The sequence below is a fragment of the Hypomesus transpacificus genome, chromosome 23 (genome assembly GCF_021917145.1).
Source record: "Hypomesus transpacificus isolate Combined female chromosome 23, fHypTra1, whole genome shotgun sequence".
Classification (NCBI taxonomy): domain Eukaryota; kingdom Metazoa; phylum Chordata; class Actinopteri; order Osmeriformes; family Osmeridae; genus Hypomesus; species Hypomesus transpacificus.
In genome coordinates this window covers 14,276,748-14,293,045 of record NC_061082.1, presented here as the reverse complement: position 1 = coordinate 14,293,045, position 16,298 = coordinate 14,276,748, and the positions used below count along the sequence as shown (strand labels likewise).

Genomic DNA, 16,298 nt, shown 5'->3' with positions numbered 1-16,298 from the left:
TTTTTGTGATCCATGTTTATCAGAATCAGAACGAGGAATTTACTTTGGCATCAACAGATAACACCTCAGCAACACCTGTTAAGCAGGCAAAACTTGAGTTAACATCGCCAGTGCAGAAAGTGTCTGAAGGTGAGCTTAAAAACATTGTAAACTAGATTGCAGGAAGAGATGCTAACGCTGCGTAGGCCTACTGTAGAATTCTTTGATGTCATGTTTAACTTAAATTTGAGCTTTTGTGTTATGCACATATTGTTTGGTAACTAAAGATCAAAGAACGATACATGTGTTACTAAAATGTTAAGTATTAGTAGGCTGTTTTAAAAAGCTAAAAGGCTAAACTATTCCAAGTTTGACTTGTATTTAATTATTGAAAGTTTCCTTTCTGTTGTCTATCCAGTCAAGGTTTATAGGGATTGTAAGAAGTATTGCATTGCATTACTTGTTGAGTAATTAAATTACTTTTCAGAAAGAGTAATTACAAAAGTATTTTAAATGCAATATTGATGAAGTAATTAGTAATTAATTACTTTTTTGAAGTAACTTACCCAACACTGACCATGTCAGACTACTGACAGCTCTCTTTCTGAAAGTCAAGATTCACAAAGTGTTTCTGACTCTGCCACTTCAGCCAATTTAATTACATAATCTTGTCTCGCAGCCTCAAGGGTGCATTGGTTAACTTGGAAATGTATTTTTAACTTTTCTGGGCGACGAACAATAATACGAATGAGTTTTGCAAATACATTTTGCAAAAAAAAAATCATAATCAATCCAAAATTGCAGCACAAAGGAGTTCACTAAAATATTGGTGGGGACTATTTTGTAATCTTAAAATATTGGTGGGGACTAGTTCCTAGCGTCCCTCCCTAAATCTACGCCCACATTTATTAAAACAAACAAACATATCATTATGTGTAAAATAATGAAAATTATTAGTTGCTAAATTATAATGGAGAGAAATATCCCATTTTAAATTACAACAGGAAAACTGTATAACTACTTATTTTGCGCAAACATGTCAGCTCTCAATTGTGTGTAAGAGTGCTCTTAGGTGTGCATAAATTCTGTTCTTACCTAAGAACAAATCCCAAAATATAGTTGTACAGAAAGAATGATTTTAGCAAATATATTGTGCAAAATATTTTTTGCGGAATCGATCCAAATTGCAGCACAAAGGTGTTCGCTAAAATATTGGTGGGGACAATATTGTCATCTTAAAATATTGGTGGGGACTAGTACCTAGCGTCCCCCCCTAAATCTATGCCCTTGGTGTATTTATTAAAACAAACAAACATATCATAATTTGTAAAATTGTAACAATTATTAGTTGCAAAATTATGAAGGCGATAAATATTACATTTTAAATTAGAACAGGAAAACGGTATAACTACTTATTTTGCGCAAACATGTCAGTTCAATCAGGAGAGACCTGGGATGAGTGAAATATGTTTATTACAGAATAATAAATGACAACTGTGTTTGGAGCTTGGTCCCCACAGGGAATTATAAAAATCAACGGGCGCCTGCCCAGCGCCGAAGACTGAGACAGGAATCAGGCGGCGACGGGGAGGTGGAGGGTCGCGCACTTGACAGCATAGACGAACTACACAGGGAGAGAATTGGAATTAAAGGCACGGATCATGTGACGCCATTGACTGTTAGGCAGGAGCGCTAATTGACCTGAACCCCAGTGAACGCCCAACCAGGGTACGGGGGGAAGGTAGGGCGTTCTTAGCGGGGGGAGTGAGTAGTGTACACTACGATTAAGCCCGAGTGCAGTGATCGGTCTTGCCTGACTGAACTTGCGCGAAGCTTCATCTCTCAATTGTGTGTAAGAGTGCTCTTAATGTTAAATTTAGGAGCACAGTGTTTTTCGTTTATGAAACATAACTTACCACCTAACCCTAACCCTTTTTACAGGGGCACGTGCCCAGTATAAATCTGCTGTGCCCCAGTAAAATCTAAAGTTTGAGTTTTAACAATTTACTTTATTAGTCACCAAGTTTCAGAAGAATTGGAGCAATGGGGTGGAAATGCCATCACTTTGAAAATCGAACTTTAGAGCATGGCTTGTGGCACGCCCTACCGTCGAAGGTGTCCCATATTTGGTGTGGGGGTACCCACTCAGATGTAGTATCAATGTGCCAAATTAGACTTTCGATGATCACATTCATAGGACCTAACCACATACAGTACTTGGTTGAGAATACATCTAAAACATTCTCATATTTGTATGCTCTTTATCCCTCATCTCTGTCACAGTATTGCTTTTTGTAAACAAAAAGTATTTCTCTAATAATGACAGGTGTTGACGTTGCCATATCTTAAAGGCTGGAACAGCCAACAGAAAGTACCATGATAGAGGAAAAAGACACACACACAGCCACTGGATTGCATTCAACTGGCATTACCCGAACCTTCACAGGCAGCAGTCATTTATTGATTAGATTAGGTGCACCTGTGTGCAACAGCACACAGAGGGCAACATCAAGAGCACATTCGAGAACACAAATGTTATGCAACAGTTTAACACCCCCACTTTCTCTTATACTCTTGATGTGATTGCACCAAACATAAAACACAGAAATTTCTCAATCCTGGCTTTAGTTACAGGCTTAGTTAGAATATCTGCCACCATGTCTACTGTTGAACAATATTCAATGGAGACTTTCCCATCACTGATTGCCGATCGAACAAAATGATACTTGATATCAACATGTTTGCATCTTTGTCGACATACAGGATTCTTTGACAATGCAATAGCGCCTTGATTGTCCTCAAAAATCATCACTGGTACATAGTCACATCCATTGTCCATTGCACTCAATAACTGTACAAGATACATGCTTTCCTGGACTGTAGCTGACAGTGCCATATACTCTGCTTCACATGTGGATAAAGCAACTGTACGTTGTTTCTTAGATTTCCAGGAAATAACAGGCCCTGTCTCAGACAAACTAAAACAGTATCCAGTAGTACTTCTCCTATCAATATGATCCGCTGCCCAGTCAGCATCACTATATCCTACAAGTTTGAGATTTACGTCACTTTTTTTGTAACACAATTCCTGGTTTACAGTTCCCTTTAAATACCTCAAGACGTGTTTTGCTGTTATCCAGTGTGGTTCTTTTGGTTCAGATAAGTGTTGTGATAACTTACTGACCACCCAACTCAGATCTGGTCGAGTACATGTCATGAGATAAATCAAACTGCCAACAACTTCTCGATACATCTTTGGATTGACAGGTTCACCTTCATTGTCAAATTTCAGTTTGTTTTCACATGGGGTTGATCTTGGTTTGCAGTCGGTCATATCAAACCTCTCCAATATCTTTGTAATATACCTTTTCTGACTCATCTTTACTTCACCTTCTCTCTGTGTGAAGTCAATGCCTAGGAAGTGTTTAAGTTTACCAAGATCTTTCATTTTAAACTTAGCTCCCAACATCTCTTTCACATTTGTGACTGTTTGATTGTCCCTTGCTGCGATGATAAGATCATCGACCCAGATTAGTAATATTACCCTCTCACTTTCAGTTCGTTTACTGTACACACAGTGGTCGGCTGGATTTTGAATAAAACCATTGTCAGTTAGAAAATCATGCAACGTTTTATTCCAATTCCGTCCTGACTGTTTCAGACCATACAGGGATTTGTTAAGTTTACAGACTAGTTCCTCACCTGTCTCTGACTTAACTTTAAATCCTTCAGGCTGTTCCATATACACCTCACAGTCAATAGGTGCATGTAGATATGCAGTTTTAACATCCATCTGATGCAAGTCTAAATCATGTTGTGCTGCTAGCTGCATTAGACTACGCACAGACGTCAAATTAGCAGTTGGAGAAAAGGTTTCATTATAATCAATGCCTGCAACTTGACTATAACCTTTTGCCACATATCTGGCTTTGCATGTTTTTGTCTCATTTCCTGTTTCATCTAGATTTTCTTTTACTGTGTAAACCCATCTGCCCCCCACTGCATGTTTACCTTTTGGCGATGTGGTCAGAGTAAAGGTATCATTATCACTCAGAGAATCCATTTCCTCGTTCATAGCTTTAGCCCATAGATTTGAACTTGGTGAGCTCATAGCTTCCTTCAGGGTTTGAGGTACATCATATATAACTCTGTAACAATAATCAATACTGGGTATTTCATGATCGTCATCACATTTTACTTTATAGTCACAGTCTTGATAGTACTTAGGAGCTCTCCTCTGCCTACTTGGATAGCGTGAATTGTGACTACTCTCATCCTCATCTGTAGTGGCATTAGAGTCACAGATCTCTGCATTAGGCTCCTGTTTGAACTGTTTTGTTATTTCTACCTCTGGCAGGTTCGTTTTAGCCCTCTCCCTGTAAAGAATATCTTCACTCATGTCAGAATCTGTCTGAGTCTCACCTTCCTTCACACTTTTTGAGATGAACTTCACCAGCCTGTGTTTGAGTACTCTCCCAGTGTCTCTGTAAAAGACTAGATATGCAGGGCTATTTTTGTCATACCCCACAAAAATCCCTTTTTCACATCGTGAGTCTAGCTTTTTCTTGTTTTGTTTGTATGCATAGCACACTGACCCAAATGTTGTCATCCTTGAAAGATCAGGCTTTTTCTCCGTCAACATGTAATACGAAGTCTGTCCTGTTCGTCTGGTATAACACCTGTTGCGAATAGCTGCAGCAGTCTGAACTGCATATGTCCACAACTCTTTTGGAAGATTACTCTCAATTAACATGCATCTTGCCATCTCAAAGAGTGTTCTCCAATTTCTTTCAGCTGTCCCATTTTGATGGGGAGAATAAGGAGCTGAAGTCTCATGCCGAATGGCGTTTTTACTCAATAAGGACTGAAACTCTTTAGATGTAAATTCTGTACCATTATCAGATCTCACACATCTGATTTTCCCATGAGGTGCAACATCAGCAATGAATTTCTCTGTAGCTTTAACTGTGTCACTCTTTACTTTTAAGAAATACACAAAAACTGCTCCTGAATAGTCATCAGTAAATGCCAATGCGTACCTGAAGCCATCTTTTGCTGCTGGCTCTATAGGTCCTGACAAATCTGTATGTACAAGTGCAAGTGCTACCTTTGCCCTTTCATCTGGTTCTTGGTTTCTGCTCTGGGCGAATTTACCTTTCATGCAGACTTCACATTTCAGATTAGACACATCAGTTTTACCTTTAATTTTCATCCCCTCTGTGACACTTTCCAACTTTAACACATCATCATAGTTGCAGTGACCTAGAATCTCGTGCCATGTTTGAAGATCGTAACACCCATGACATTCATCAACATCATCACTTTCATGTGTTACGGTGCTTAAATAGTACAGTCTATCATATACCTGAATGTCAAATTTCGTACCGTCTTTATGAATGAGCTCATCTTGTCCCTCCTTGAAGATGACAGTTGCTCCTCGGGCGGTCGCTGCCTTGACTGAGAAGATGTCTTGGGGAAACGATGGGACGTACAATGCCTTGGTCAGCATTGTGTCCACCGCACGTCCTCTGCTGTCCATCAGGCTAACGTTGGCCAAACCTCTCTTCAGTGCGATGCCACTGGTTCTCTCTCCATCAGCCAACTCCAAGATATGCTTCTGCGGCTTAAAACCCGGATCAAAACTCCTGAACTGTGCCATGTCAGTTACAATGTGCGAAGTGGCTCCAGTATCGACCATAAGACCTCTTTTCTTTAGTCCACCAACGGGGGCGTCATCCACCTGGCCCACCTTGAACGCAAACGTGTGGTCCTCCTCATCCACCGCCTGTTTCACATTGTCTCGTCCCCGACGCCTGCAGTTTGCATCTCTGTGGGTGGAACTCTTACAAAAACTGCACCACTGTCTCTGTTCTCTGTGTTCACCAGTAGCAGGACACCCCATGGCCTTATGTCCCTTCTGGCCGCAGTTGTAACAGGTCAGCTTTCCTTCACAGCCAAGTCTTCCTTTTACTTTCATCACGCTGTCATCACCTGAGCTGGCAGAACTAAACTTTTCTGTGCTTTCATAGCTCCTTAGTTTTGTTTTAAACTCAGCAAAGGTCAACTTTTCATCACTTTGGGTAATGTGGATAGAGAATGGTTTAAATGAGTCTGGCAAACCTTTCAGAGTCATTGCAATCAATAAACCATCACTTAAAGTTTCTTCTGCATGTCTCAGTGCTGTGATGGCAGTCTCTGCACGAATAATATAGTCTGTGACGCTCTCATTTACAGCTTTTTGAAGGGATGTAAGCTCTGTGTATAGGTTGATCACACGGGGCTTCCCCTTACCAGCATAATGGTCTCTCAGAATCTGTAGGGCCTTCCTACCATCGTCAGCTGCATCTCTCATCACCAGTGACAGGCTTTTGTCATCCAACACTTGAATCAGTTCAGCATAGACCTCTTCATTTCTTTTGGCGTCTTGTTCTGCACCCTCGTCCTCCTCGTCTGGCTCTTGCAGTATGGTGCTCTTCAGACCTTGTAGACGCAGGTACGCAAGGAACTTAGTTTCCCACAACTCATATTTTCTCTCATCTCCATCGAAACATAAACGATTCCATCGGCTTCCAAACTCTTTTCTGGGCCCATAACCTGTTGACGCTGCCATATCTTAAAGGCTGGAATAGCCAACAGAAAGTACCATGATAGAGGAAAAAGACACACACACAGCCACTGGATTGCATTCAACTGGCATTACCCGAACCTTCACAGGCAGCAGTCATTTATTGATTAGATTAGGTGCACCTGTGTGCAACAGCACACAGAGGGCAACATCAAGAGCACATTCGAGAACACAAATGTTATGCAACAGTTTAACAACAGGAATCTGTGTGTGTGTCTACAAATTAGAATGAGTTTAGTTTCCAACGAGTATCTTGACAACCGGGCTCTCCGCAAATTTCATATTTCGCAGGTGTCCTTTTTAAAATCCAACGGAGTGCAGTGCCGTGATTGACATTGTTTGGATAAGCACTGCACTATCTATAATTCCAGAATTCTGTGTGTCACCAACATCATCGAAGGCACTGTGCCCTGTCTATAATTCCAGGAATCTGTGTGTGTGCCACCATTTTTATCACAGGCACTGTGCACTATCTATAGTTCAAGTAATCTGTATTTCTGTGTTTCACTGGTATCTTAATCACTAACTGCATCACAGGCACTGTGCACTAGTTGTGTATAATTCTGTGCTCCTGTTGATTTGAGTGGGGCACTGGAGCATTTTATTCATTTAGATGCATGATTCGCCTCATCACACAAAATGATTCTGAAATAATAGTTTACTTCAATTTTAAACACATACAAGTTGTAAAAAAAGAATGACTTTTATTATGACTATTGTGCTTGCATTACCATTCAATAGGACTTTGGTAGTTGTATCCACCCTAATCTTATAGATTTTTGTCTTGTAAACCAATCTTAAATTACAATATTTTTATTAACAGTTTATGAAAAAGCACCACTGTAGTTTTAAATGCCTTTCAGTAATATAAGGGCCCTTGAGAGCTGCATATTTCTCAGTTTTTTATTTTATTTATTTGATTAGTTCTGCAATATGTACTGTGAATTCAGGAACCACTCTTATTGTGGATAACTAATATTGTACTCTGGCCCTCTTATAAGTTGTCTCTTACAATACATTTTTGACTTTTCTATCTGTTCATCCTTTCCTTTTTCAAACCATCCCAAAGACAGGGGTATGTAATTTGTAACCCATTACCAAAGTATGTTGAGGCAGAAAGTCATTAACAGCTGCAGTTGCAACAGCAGCAATGGTTGATGTTTAAAGGCCGATTTATACTTCTGCGTCTCCGTTAACAGACAGACGCACGCACGGAGTCGGACGGATTGGTTGAATTTATACTACTCCGACGGCTCTGCGTGCTGAAAGCAATTCACCACCAGAACAGTAGATAGCGCTGCACTGCGATGCTAGCTAGGTTATCGAAAAGTCGGAGCAAATTTACAAATGAGCCGTTTCATCAATAAAATAAACACATTTTCAGCAACTACACTGCCCATTTCTCGTCACATTTTGATTCAGATACTGATTTACATGTACTGTTCAGCTGAAATATGAATTGTAAAAACGTACAACAATGGCGGTCAAAGGATTCTGTTTTCTTGTTGGTCACGGCAACCCCGTCCCCGCCCCTGACTCAAGCAGTTCTTAGTACGGACTAATCACAGACAAGGGGTATCCGTAAAATGACGGACGGACGGATAGTCAGGAAAATCAGGAGGTGCACGCAAAGCTCGGAGAGGGGCTCGGAGAGGGCACGGAGAGGGAGTTCCTTGACGGACAGGGCGTTCCCTGTGTGCATGTCCGTAAAAACGCAGAAGTATAAATTGGCCTTAAGTTATTGAATACTATGGCATCTAATGACATGGCATCAGATTTATGTCATAAATATAGTGTGTGTACATTATTACTAGCTAGCCTGGCTGGGACTCCCTAGTCGTATCGACAGATTAGCAGAGACTTCAAGTAATATGATAAAACATTTTTACACGTCAACTTGCATGTCTATTAATTTATTTTCATTTTTATAGGCTACAAGTTGTATTTTGAACGATGTTGCAAGTACATAAACCCAAGTCTCTTGACTAACTCGGAACGCCGAGTTAGTCAAAATTAAATAAATAAATAAATAAATAGGTAAATAAATACATAATACATACATAAATAAATATGGCTACGAATAAATTCTGAAATGAAAAAAGATGGCAATAAATATATAAATATAGCATTATATAATTATATAGCTGAATCCATTTACCGACATCAATAAATAAATACATATATTTATTTAAAAATTACGTTTTTGTAAAGACAACATTTATTTATTTCATGGGACTTTTATTTCCTAATGCCACATTTATTTATTTTTTGAGACTTTTACACACCGCATTTATTTCCACACATATTTCCACACCACATTTATTTCCACACCACATTTATTTCTGTGCTGTATTTATTTCCGATCTCACATGCAAACGAGAGGGGCGTGGTTATCTTCAGACCAACGCAGCTGCACACAAGATCGAAGGCAGATATAGGGACACCTATATTCGGTAGATGAATATATATATGAGGAAGACATTAGTCGTGTCAGAGATCGCATACTGGCCTTATAGATCAAATTGATCAGCATGGCTTGTCAGGATGTATTATTTTGGCTCACATTGTCGATTTTGTAGAGGTACTTGGGCGGATAAGTGCTAAGTCTTAAATGGTTTGAGACTTATCGAGCACCGTGTTTGTGTGCAACAGGGCAACTGTAGAAATCCACAACAAGAATCTTCCTTTAGGGTTTTGCGTATTTTGATCGTAACAAATTGTCTGGGTTCACAGTGACGATTTAAATAGGCTCATTTGTAAGATGTAGTTTCATAAGGGGCTGTGGTATCGTGGGACATTGGACGCTTTCAACGTGATAACACCCACAAGGACATCCTTGTACCTTGATTGACAGCTTCCGTTACAAGAAGCACAGAGTGATGCGACACAAACTACACTACTAGTGTACACTACTCAGCTAACACAAGGCACCCATCATCTATCAATATCACTTAGGCCTACATGTAAATCTTCAGGTGTTGCTGCCATAGTTCCATCCACTGTCTGGTATAGTATCTCTCCAAAAGTAATTTAGAGTGGCGTGAGCAGAAATCAGCTGATCAAGCAGAAATTCACTGCGCAAGCAAATCTCCACTCCATAAACAGAATATTTCTCGCTGAATTAAAGATACACAGCATAGTCAAGCACATATTGGTTTGAACTTGCATCTGCTGACACCCATAGCCACGGGAACATATTTTATCAAGCAGGTGCTGGGGGGGGCTTACGGTGCGTTCACACTGCAGCGGGGCGGGCAGAGCGGGGCGTCGGCTTCCAATTCATTTTCAATGTAACCAGGCGTTGACGCCCGCGTAGGGCATTGTGGGAAGGCGAGCGGGGCGTCGACGCTCGCGTAGGGTATTGTGGGAAGGCGAGCGGGGCGGCGAAAGTTGGATTTTCTGAACTTTATGTAAATGACGAGCGTGAAACCGCCAGCGATGGCCAATCGGGTTGGTTTCTTGTTTCTTGTCACGTAGCAACTGTTGCTCATGGTAAACATTTCTAGGTTTGACAATTTCAAGATGGAAGAGCTACTCATCGTATGTGTGTCCTCATACCCAGTACTGTACAATACGTCTTTGTTCAATTACAGAGATGTAAACAAAAAAAATGATGCCTGGCGCAGGGTTGCTGAGGTTGTCGGCGTCCCTGGTGTGTATTTTGTACTTCAATTCAGTTTCTTCACATTACGTAAATTTCTTCTGTGCTAGCTGCATAGTCTAGCTAGCTCACCCGGCACACGATTGACATTCAATGATGAAATGCTGGCTGGCAGCCACTCGCTATCCATACAGTGAATGTGTAGTGGCAAGTCTAGCGATCAAATCTAGCGATTGATTTGCGGATATTTCGAGTAATATAATAAAAGGTTACACTTGTCAACGTTTATGTCTGATGGCTCTTTTTCTAGTCGATGTATGCAAAAAGAAATGGAAGACGTTGAGGACCGGATACAAAAAATAAAAAAATAAGGAGAAAGATCGGTGCAGGAGTGGAGCAGGTGCAGGGAGTGGTAGACCATGGAAGTACGCTGCGGCCATGAGCTTCCTAGCTCCATACATTGAGTTTAGGGAGACAAGTGGCAACTTCCCCAGCGAGCCAGAGCCCCCAGCCAGCCAGCCAGAGCCCCCAGCCAGCCAGCCAGACCCCCCAGCCAGGCAGCCAGAGCCCCCAGCCAGCCAGCTAGAGCCCCCAGCCAGCCAGCCAGAGCCCCCAGCCAGCCAGCCAGAGCCCCCAGCCAGCCAGCCAGAGCCCCCAGCCAGCCACGCCAGTGATGAGCCTGCCAGTGAGGCTGGAGTTTCCCTTGTAATTAGGGGCCAGCCTCCAGCATCCTCTCACAGTCAGGCTAGGAAGAGGGTGCGGAAGGAGAGGCTCACACATTTTGAGGAGAGGATGCTTGAGGCTATTCAAGCACCTGCACCTCAACCACCACCACCACCACAGGAAGACGAGGATGATCTTTTTTTTAAAAGCCTCCTCCCTTCATTAAAGAGAATGCCACCAGCCAAGCGTTCTGAGCTGAAATTTAACATCCACCGTTTGTTTATTGAGGCAGAGGCTGAGCTGAGGGCCACAGAGTGACAGACCTATATAAAATAAAAATGTCACTACAGACCTTGTGTCCATTTTATGTAATTGGTATATGAATGGTTGGTATAATTTTTGTTTAAACATACACAAAGAATCTGTAATGATTGGACTGAAGGGTGTTCAGTATTGTTGTTCAGTATTTAACTATTTAGGAGCACATGTTCGCTACTGCTTTTGTAACTGTCTTTATAAGTGCAAATTAGATAATAAGAAACTACACAACCATACACTGATTTAATGAAAATAACATTAGGAACAGTTTGCTTTTTTTGTGATTAGTATGTGTGGCTCTTAAAAGAACCTTTGGTTTTCAATGCCACAGGCTATATGACATTTTGCTGCCAGGGCACTGCACCCTCTGCATTGAAGTATGCAGTGAATGCATCTCTCACACGAATGGCTGCACGCGCAGCATTGTTGCTGCCCACTCGTGGACCCTCCTGAAGAGCAGCAGACCAATCCTGAACAGGACTGGCTGCAGGAGATCCCCTGGCACCTATCCTGGACCTCCGGATGTAGTTGTGGAGGATGCAGGTGGCCTTCACACACGCCTCCGCCTTTGCTGGGTTGACACCAATGACACGCCGATACATTCTCCACTGGCTGGAGAGTATGCCAAAGGCACACTCTACTGTCAACCTGGCACGGCTGAGGCGGTAGTTGAAGAGCCTCTTCTCCCTGGAGAGGTTCGTCCCAGGGAAGGGGCGCAGGAGGTTGCTCCGCAGAGGAAAGGCCTCATCGCCTACGAAGACGTGTGGCAGTGGTCCACGTGGCTCTGCTCCAGGGATGATGGAGTTCTCTGGGAGGTCCAGGGTTCCATTCTTCAGGGCCAAACCAAACGCAGAGTTGCCCAGGGTCCCACCGTCACTGTTGCGACCGTAACCCCCCACATCGATGACCCGGAACATGCAGTCGGCGTCCACAACCGCAAGAAGAACGATGGAGAATGTCCCCTTGTAGTTGTGGTACAGTGACCCTGAGCTGTAAGGAGCCTGGATGACAACGTGCTTGCCATCAATGGAACCCAAGCAGTTAGGGAAGTTCCACCTCTGAAGGAAGCCTTCAGAAATGTCCCTCCAGTCCTGCTTGGTTGGCACAGGCATGTACTCCTCCACCAGGCAGTCCCAAATGGTCTGGGACACAGCCCCAACAATACCTGCCACAGTGCTTGAGCCCACACGATAGCTGAAGCTGATCGTCATGAACGAATCCCCCGTGGCAAGGTATCTACAAAGAAATACCATACATTTAAAATAATGCATAGAAAATAACTACACTATATTTTAATACTGAAATACTAATAATAATTAAAGCTTACCGGAGACAAATAGCGAGGCGTTCAGCTGGGCTGATCGCCTCGCGGAACGAGGTGTTTAGCCTCGCTATCCGGGGTCCCACTCTGGTCAGCAGGTCATCGAACTCGGCCCGGTTCAGCCTGAAGTACCGCTGGAACAAGCCGTCATCCAGTCGCAGCTCCTGAACCAGCCGGTGATGAGCTCCGTTGTCTACCCGCAAACGGCGAATGGAATGAACCCAAAAGGATCGGCGGCGTCTTCTCCGACAGTAGAGCAGGGCGATGACAGCAATCTTCTGACGGTTGTTCATGATGACTAATATTGATGGAGAGCATCTATATTTATACCAATGTATTCCCTCCAATAATATATAAAGAGCTGGAGGGAATTTAATTGGTTGGTTCTGAATACAGGGTGTGGTTATAAATCCAGCTAGCCTATGCATACAACTATTTTCAATGTTACTGGAAAAATTGCTAACGTGCTAGCTAGCTTGTAGAAATTATTACAATAGGCTACATTAATAATAAAAATGAGCGCAAATAGAACATGGACGATCTCTGTATTCCAGCCGGCACAAGACCCATTCCATAGAGTGCGGGTGGCATTTAATCTTTCACTCAGCCTACAAAAAGTGTGGAAAAAGATAACCTATTGTGTGCTGTAGATAAGATCATGTCAGATCTAGAATGTGTGTCGGATTTTTGCTTAATGTGTGTAAAAGTTGTATTTTGTCCGCACATTTGCCATGACATTATACGAACTACAACAGTGATTTAAGAGAACTACAGCTCTGAATGAATCTCTCTGACACGCCCCCGAGTATGGTGCACTGTGGGAAGGCCGGCGGTGCTGAGCGGTAAAAAAGTCTGCAGTGTGAACGCACCGTAACGGTGCCATGTCATGGCAAATGTGCGGACGAGCCTGAGTTTAAAGATTACATAAAAATAATAATGCATGGTGCAGGGTTGCCGATGTTGTCCCTGGTGTGTTTTTATACTTGTAAATTCAGTCTTGTCACATTACGTGACTTTTCTGTGCCACTGCTAGCTTGCTAGCCCAGCCTACAGACGACTGGATGAGTGACCGGTGGCGTAACATGTATTCTACTGTAAAAACGTTATGATATTACTCAAAGTCTCTGCTAATGTGTCGATACGACCAGGGAGTTCCAGCCAGGCTACTACTGTAACTAGCTAGTTACTATACCAGAACAAAGTTACGTAATGTGTCAAGAGACTTGTACCAGAAGCAACGACAACTTCGGCAAACCTGCGCCAGGCCTCATTCTTTTTATTAATGTCTTTGTACAAATACAGAGACGTCTCGTATAAGACTGGATATGCAGCCACAGGCGATTAGTTTCTCCTCCATCTTAAAAACTGAAAGCTAGAAATGTTGACCATGGTTACTACGTTACGAGAAACAGGAAAACACTGCGATTGGCCACCGCTAGCGAAAATTGCTCCTCACTTGCATAAAGTTGAGAAAATCTCAACTCAATCGCGTCGCGTCACTACCCACAATGCACCACGTAAGCGATTTGCCTGGCTCCATTGAAAATGAATCAATTTTCAGCAAAATGTTGTTGCTCGGATCGCCAATTTTTTTATTTGAGTGCAAAATAGTTGAGCTTTATGTAAAATAAACATAACCTTTTTTCAATTGGTAAAACCTTGTCTAGTGAAGGTGTCTCTTAATTTTTCAACCCCACCATACGTTTCTTAGCCTGGTTGTCCATTGTTATTCTTCTCCCGGTGCTCCTGACGGCCAGTCCGCTTCTGCGGAGCTGTGCCACGTACGGTGGTGGATTTTTAAGTCATAAAATGTTTTATTCTCGTGCTGTCAGGCGGGTGCTGCAGCACCCTCTGCAACTCTAGTTCCCACGGCCATGACACCACCACATACTTTGGAGCTATATGAATACAGCTGAAAATAACATTACAGACATGCTATTTATTATTGTAATGTCTTAGACACACGCTAGATGTATTTACCAATTTACATTTAGTCATTTAGCAGACACTCTTATCCAGAGCGACTTACAGTAAGTACAGGGACATTCCCCCAAGGCAAGTAGGTTGAAGTGCCTTGCCCAAGGACACAATGTAATTTGCATGACCGGGAATCAAACAGGCAACCTTCTGATAAATAGCCCAATCCCCTAATCGCTCAGCCACCTGACTCCTGAATATAAGTCAGTATTCTTTCAGCATTTATTCAGTTGTGATAGTGGATTACAAATTCTATCATTTCCATCAGATAGTATCTTCTTATGCCATATCACATTCAATGTAAGGGATGTCGCTGTGCCGGTTGTCCACCTCCACCCACTGTTGCACTGCCCGAGCTATTATCTCCTCAGACAGTCGTTGGGCGTATTCTAATAGAACCAGGTCAATCTGTAGAGTGTCTTCCACCTTGCCAGTCTCTGAGTGGACAAGGAGCACCTTTTCAACTTGTATCCTCCCTGGCTTGCCTTCCAACTTCTCTGCTAAATTAACATTTTGGCTTGGATCATTCTGCCTGGATTTAACACATCCCATGATCTGGAAGTTGCACTGGTTTTAAAGGGAAAGGTGGGAGAGGGTGAAATCAATGTAAAAGTAATGGCTTAGACACTGGTTCTTGCATGGATCAAGTGGTGTTGAAATAGTCAGTTTCAGCTCTTGAGATTGCTAGAACTCATCTCACCCTTGCACTGTGGAGAAAGAGGGTGAATGGCTTTCAGTGATTTAGGTTTCATTTGAGCAAGTCTAAAATACCACATGGCAGAGGAAAGGGTTTGGGGCCTACAATGTTTCCTATGACTTAGCATCTTTCGTACTATCACAAAAAAAGTGTAATTTGAATGTTTTCTGTAAACAGCCCATAACCCTTTTGTTTCACTAATACAAAATGGTGAAATCTAGAAATAGCATTATCTGGAAATTCCCATAAATAACCTGACTGAAATTTAGAATTTTTCCAATTCAAATCTTATGTGTGTCATTGTATGTTAACTGTAAATACTATGACTAAGGTGTTATAAGCCTACAGAATTTATTAAGCCTTGAGCCAGGATTGGAATTCAATTGGCCTCTCCTACATCATAATTTTTTTTTAAATATAATGATTTGAATTGTTTATCTGAATACAGAACTACAATATGATACATAGGGCAAGATCGTTTATTATAGGCTCAACGACTGGAAAAGGCAGAAGGCTTTAGCGTTGTATTTTGCCATAAATGGTCAGTCTTGGGCTACTGTATCATATACATTTCTAATGTCTAACAGTTACTATTGTCAGATATAAGACTAACGTAGCTTTTGGATAATATACTACAATTAAATTATCATTAAACATGACCTACCTTTGAGAAAGCTCTTGAAAGTGAAAGGGGGTTATTTCCCCCCATTGAAAGGCTACCACGAATGTCAAAATAATCCAGAGAGAAAGCCATGATTGGTTATGATTAACAAATCCACACCCGTTTCTGATCAGTTCGTCTCGTCCTTTTTGTGCACGGTCTTCTCCCTCGTTTCAAAACGAAACAGTGAATCAATGTTAAGTGATCTGAAACGCGTAAATCGGATGTAGGCCTACTGCAGTCAATTGTATGGTGTTCTCGATGGAATATTCCACGTGTATGGGGTCATTCGCGAATGAGCCGGCTCTGAGAGCTGGCTCGCATATCTGAAGAGCTGACTCTATTTTTAATAGATTAATATAGCCTATAGAAATTAAAGGATTATGTAATAATGACATAATGAAGGATTTTAATTGTATTTAAAATAATTGACTAATTTAAAGAACAACTAAAATA

General features: G+C 41.9%; 1 protein-coding gene across 1 annotated transcript; it reads right to left on the bottom strand.

Annotated features, from left to right (window-relative positions):
- Positions 1 to 11,518: 11,518 nt before the first annotated feature.
- Positions 11,519 to 12,800, bottom strand: zgc:194221 (uncharacterized protein LOC100191015 homolog). The gene is made up of 2 exons (XM_047047731.1): positions 12,514 to 12,800; positions 11,519 to 12,422 (listed from the first exon to the last, which is right to left on the bottom strand). Exons 1-2 carry the CDS (start codon positions 12,798 to 12,800, stop codon positions 11,519 to 11,521), a joined length of 1,191 nt encoding a protein of 396 aa, XP_046903687.1.
- Between the last annotated feature and the right edge of the window lie 3,498 nt (positions 12,801 to 16,298).

Excerpts from the sequence above, each read along its gene's own strand:
- zgc:194221 (XM_047047731.1), bottom strand. The coding sequence starts at position 12,800 with ATGAACAACCGTCAGAAGATTGCTGTCATCGCCCTGCTCTACTGTCGG. Across the intron at positions 12,423-12,513 it reads CGCCTCGCTATTTGTCTCCG|ATACCTTGCCACGGGGGATT; the intron begins GTAAGCTTTAAT and ends ATTTCTTTGTAG.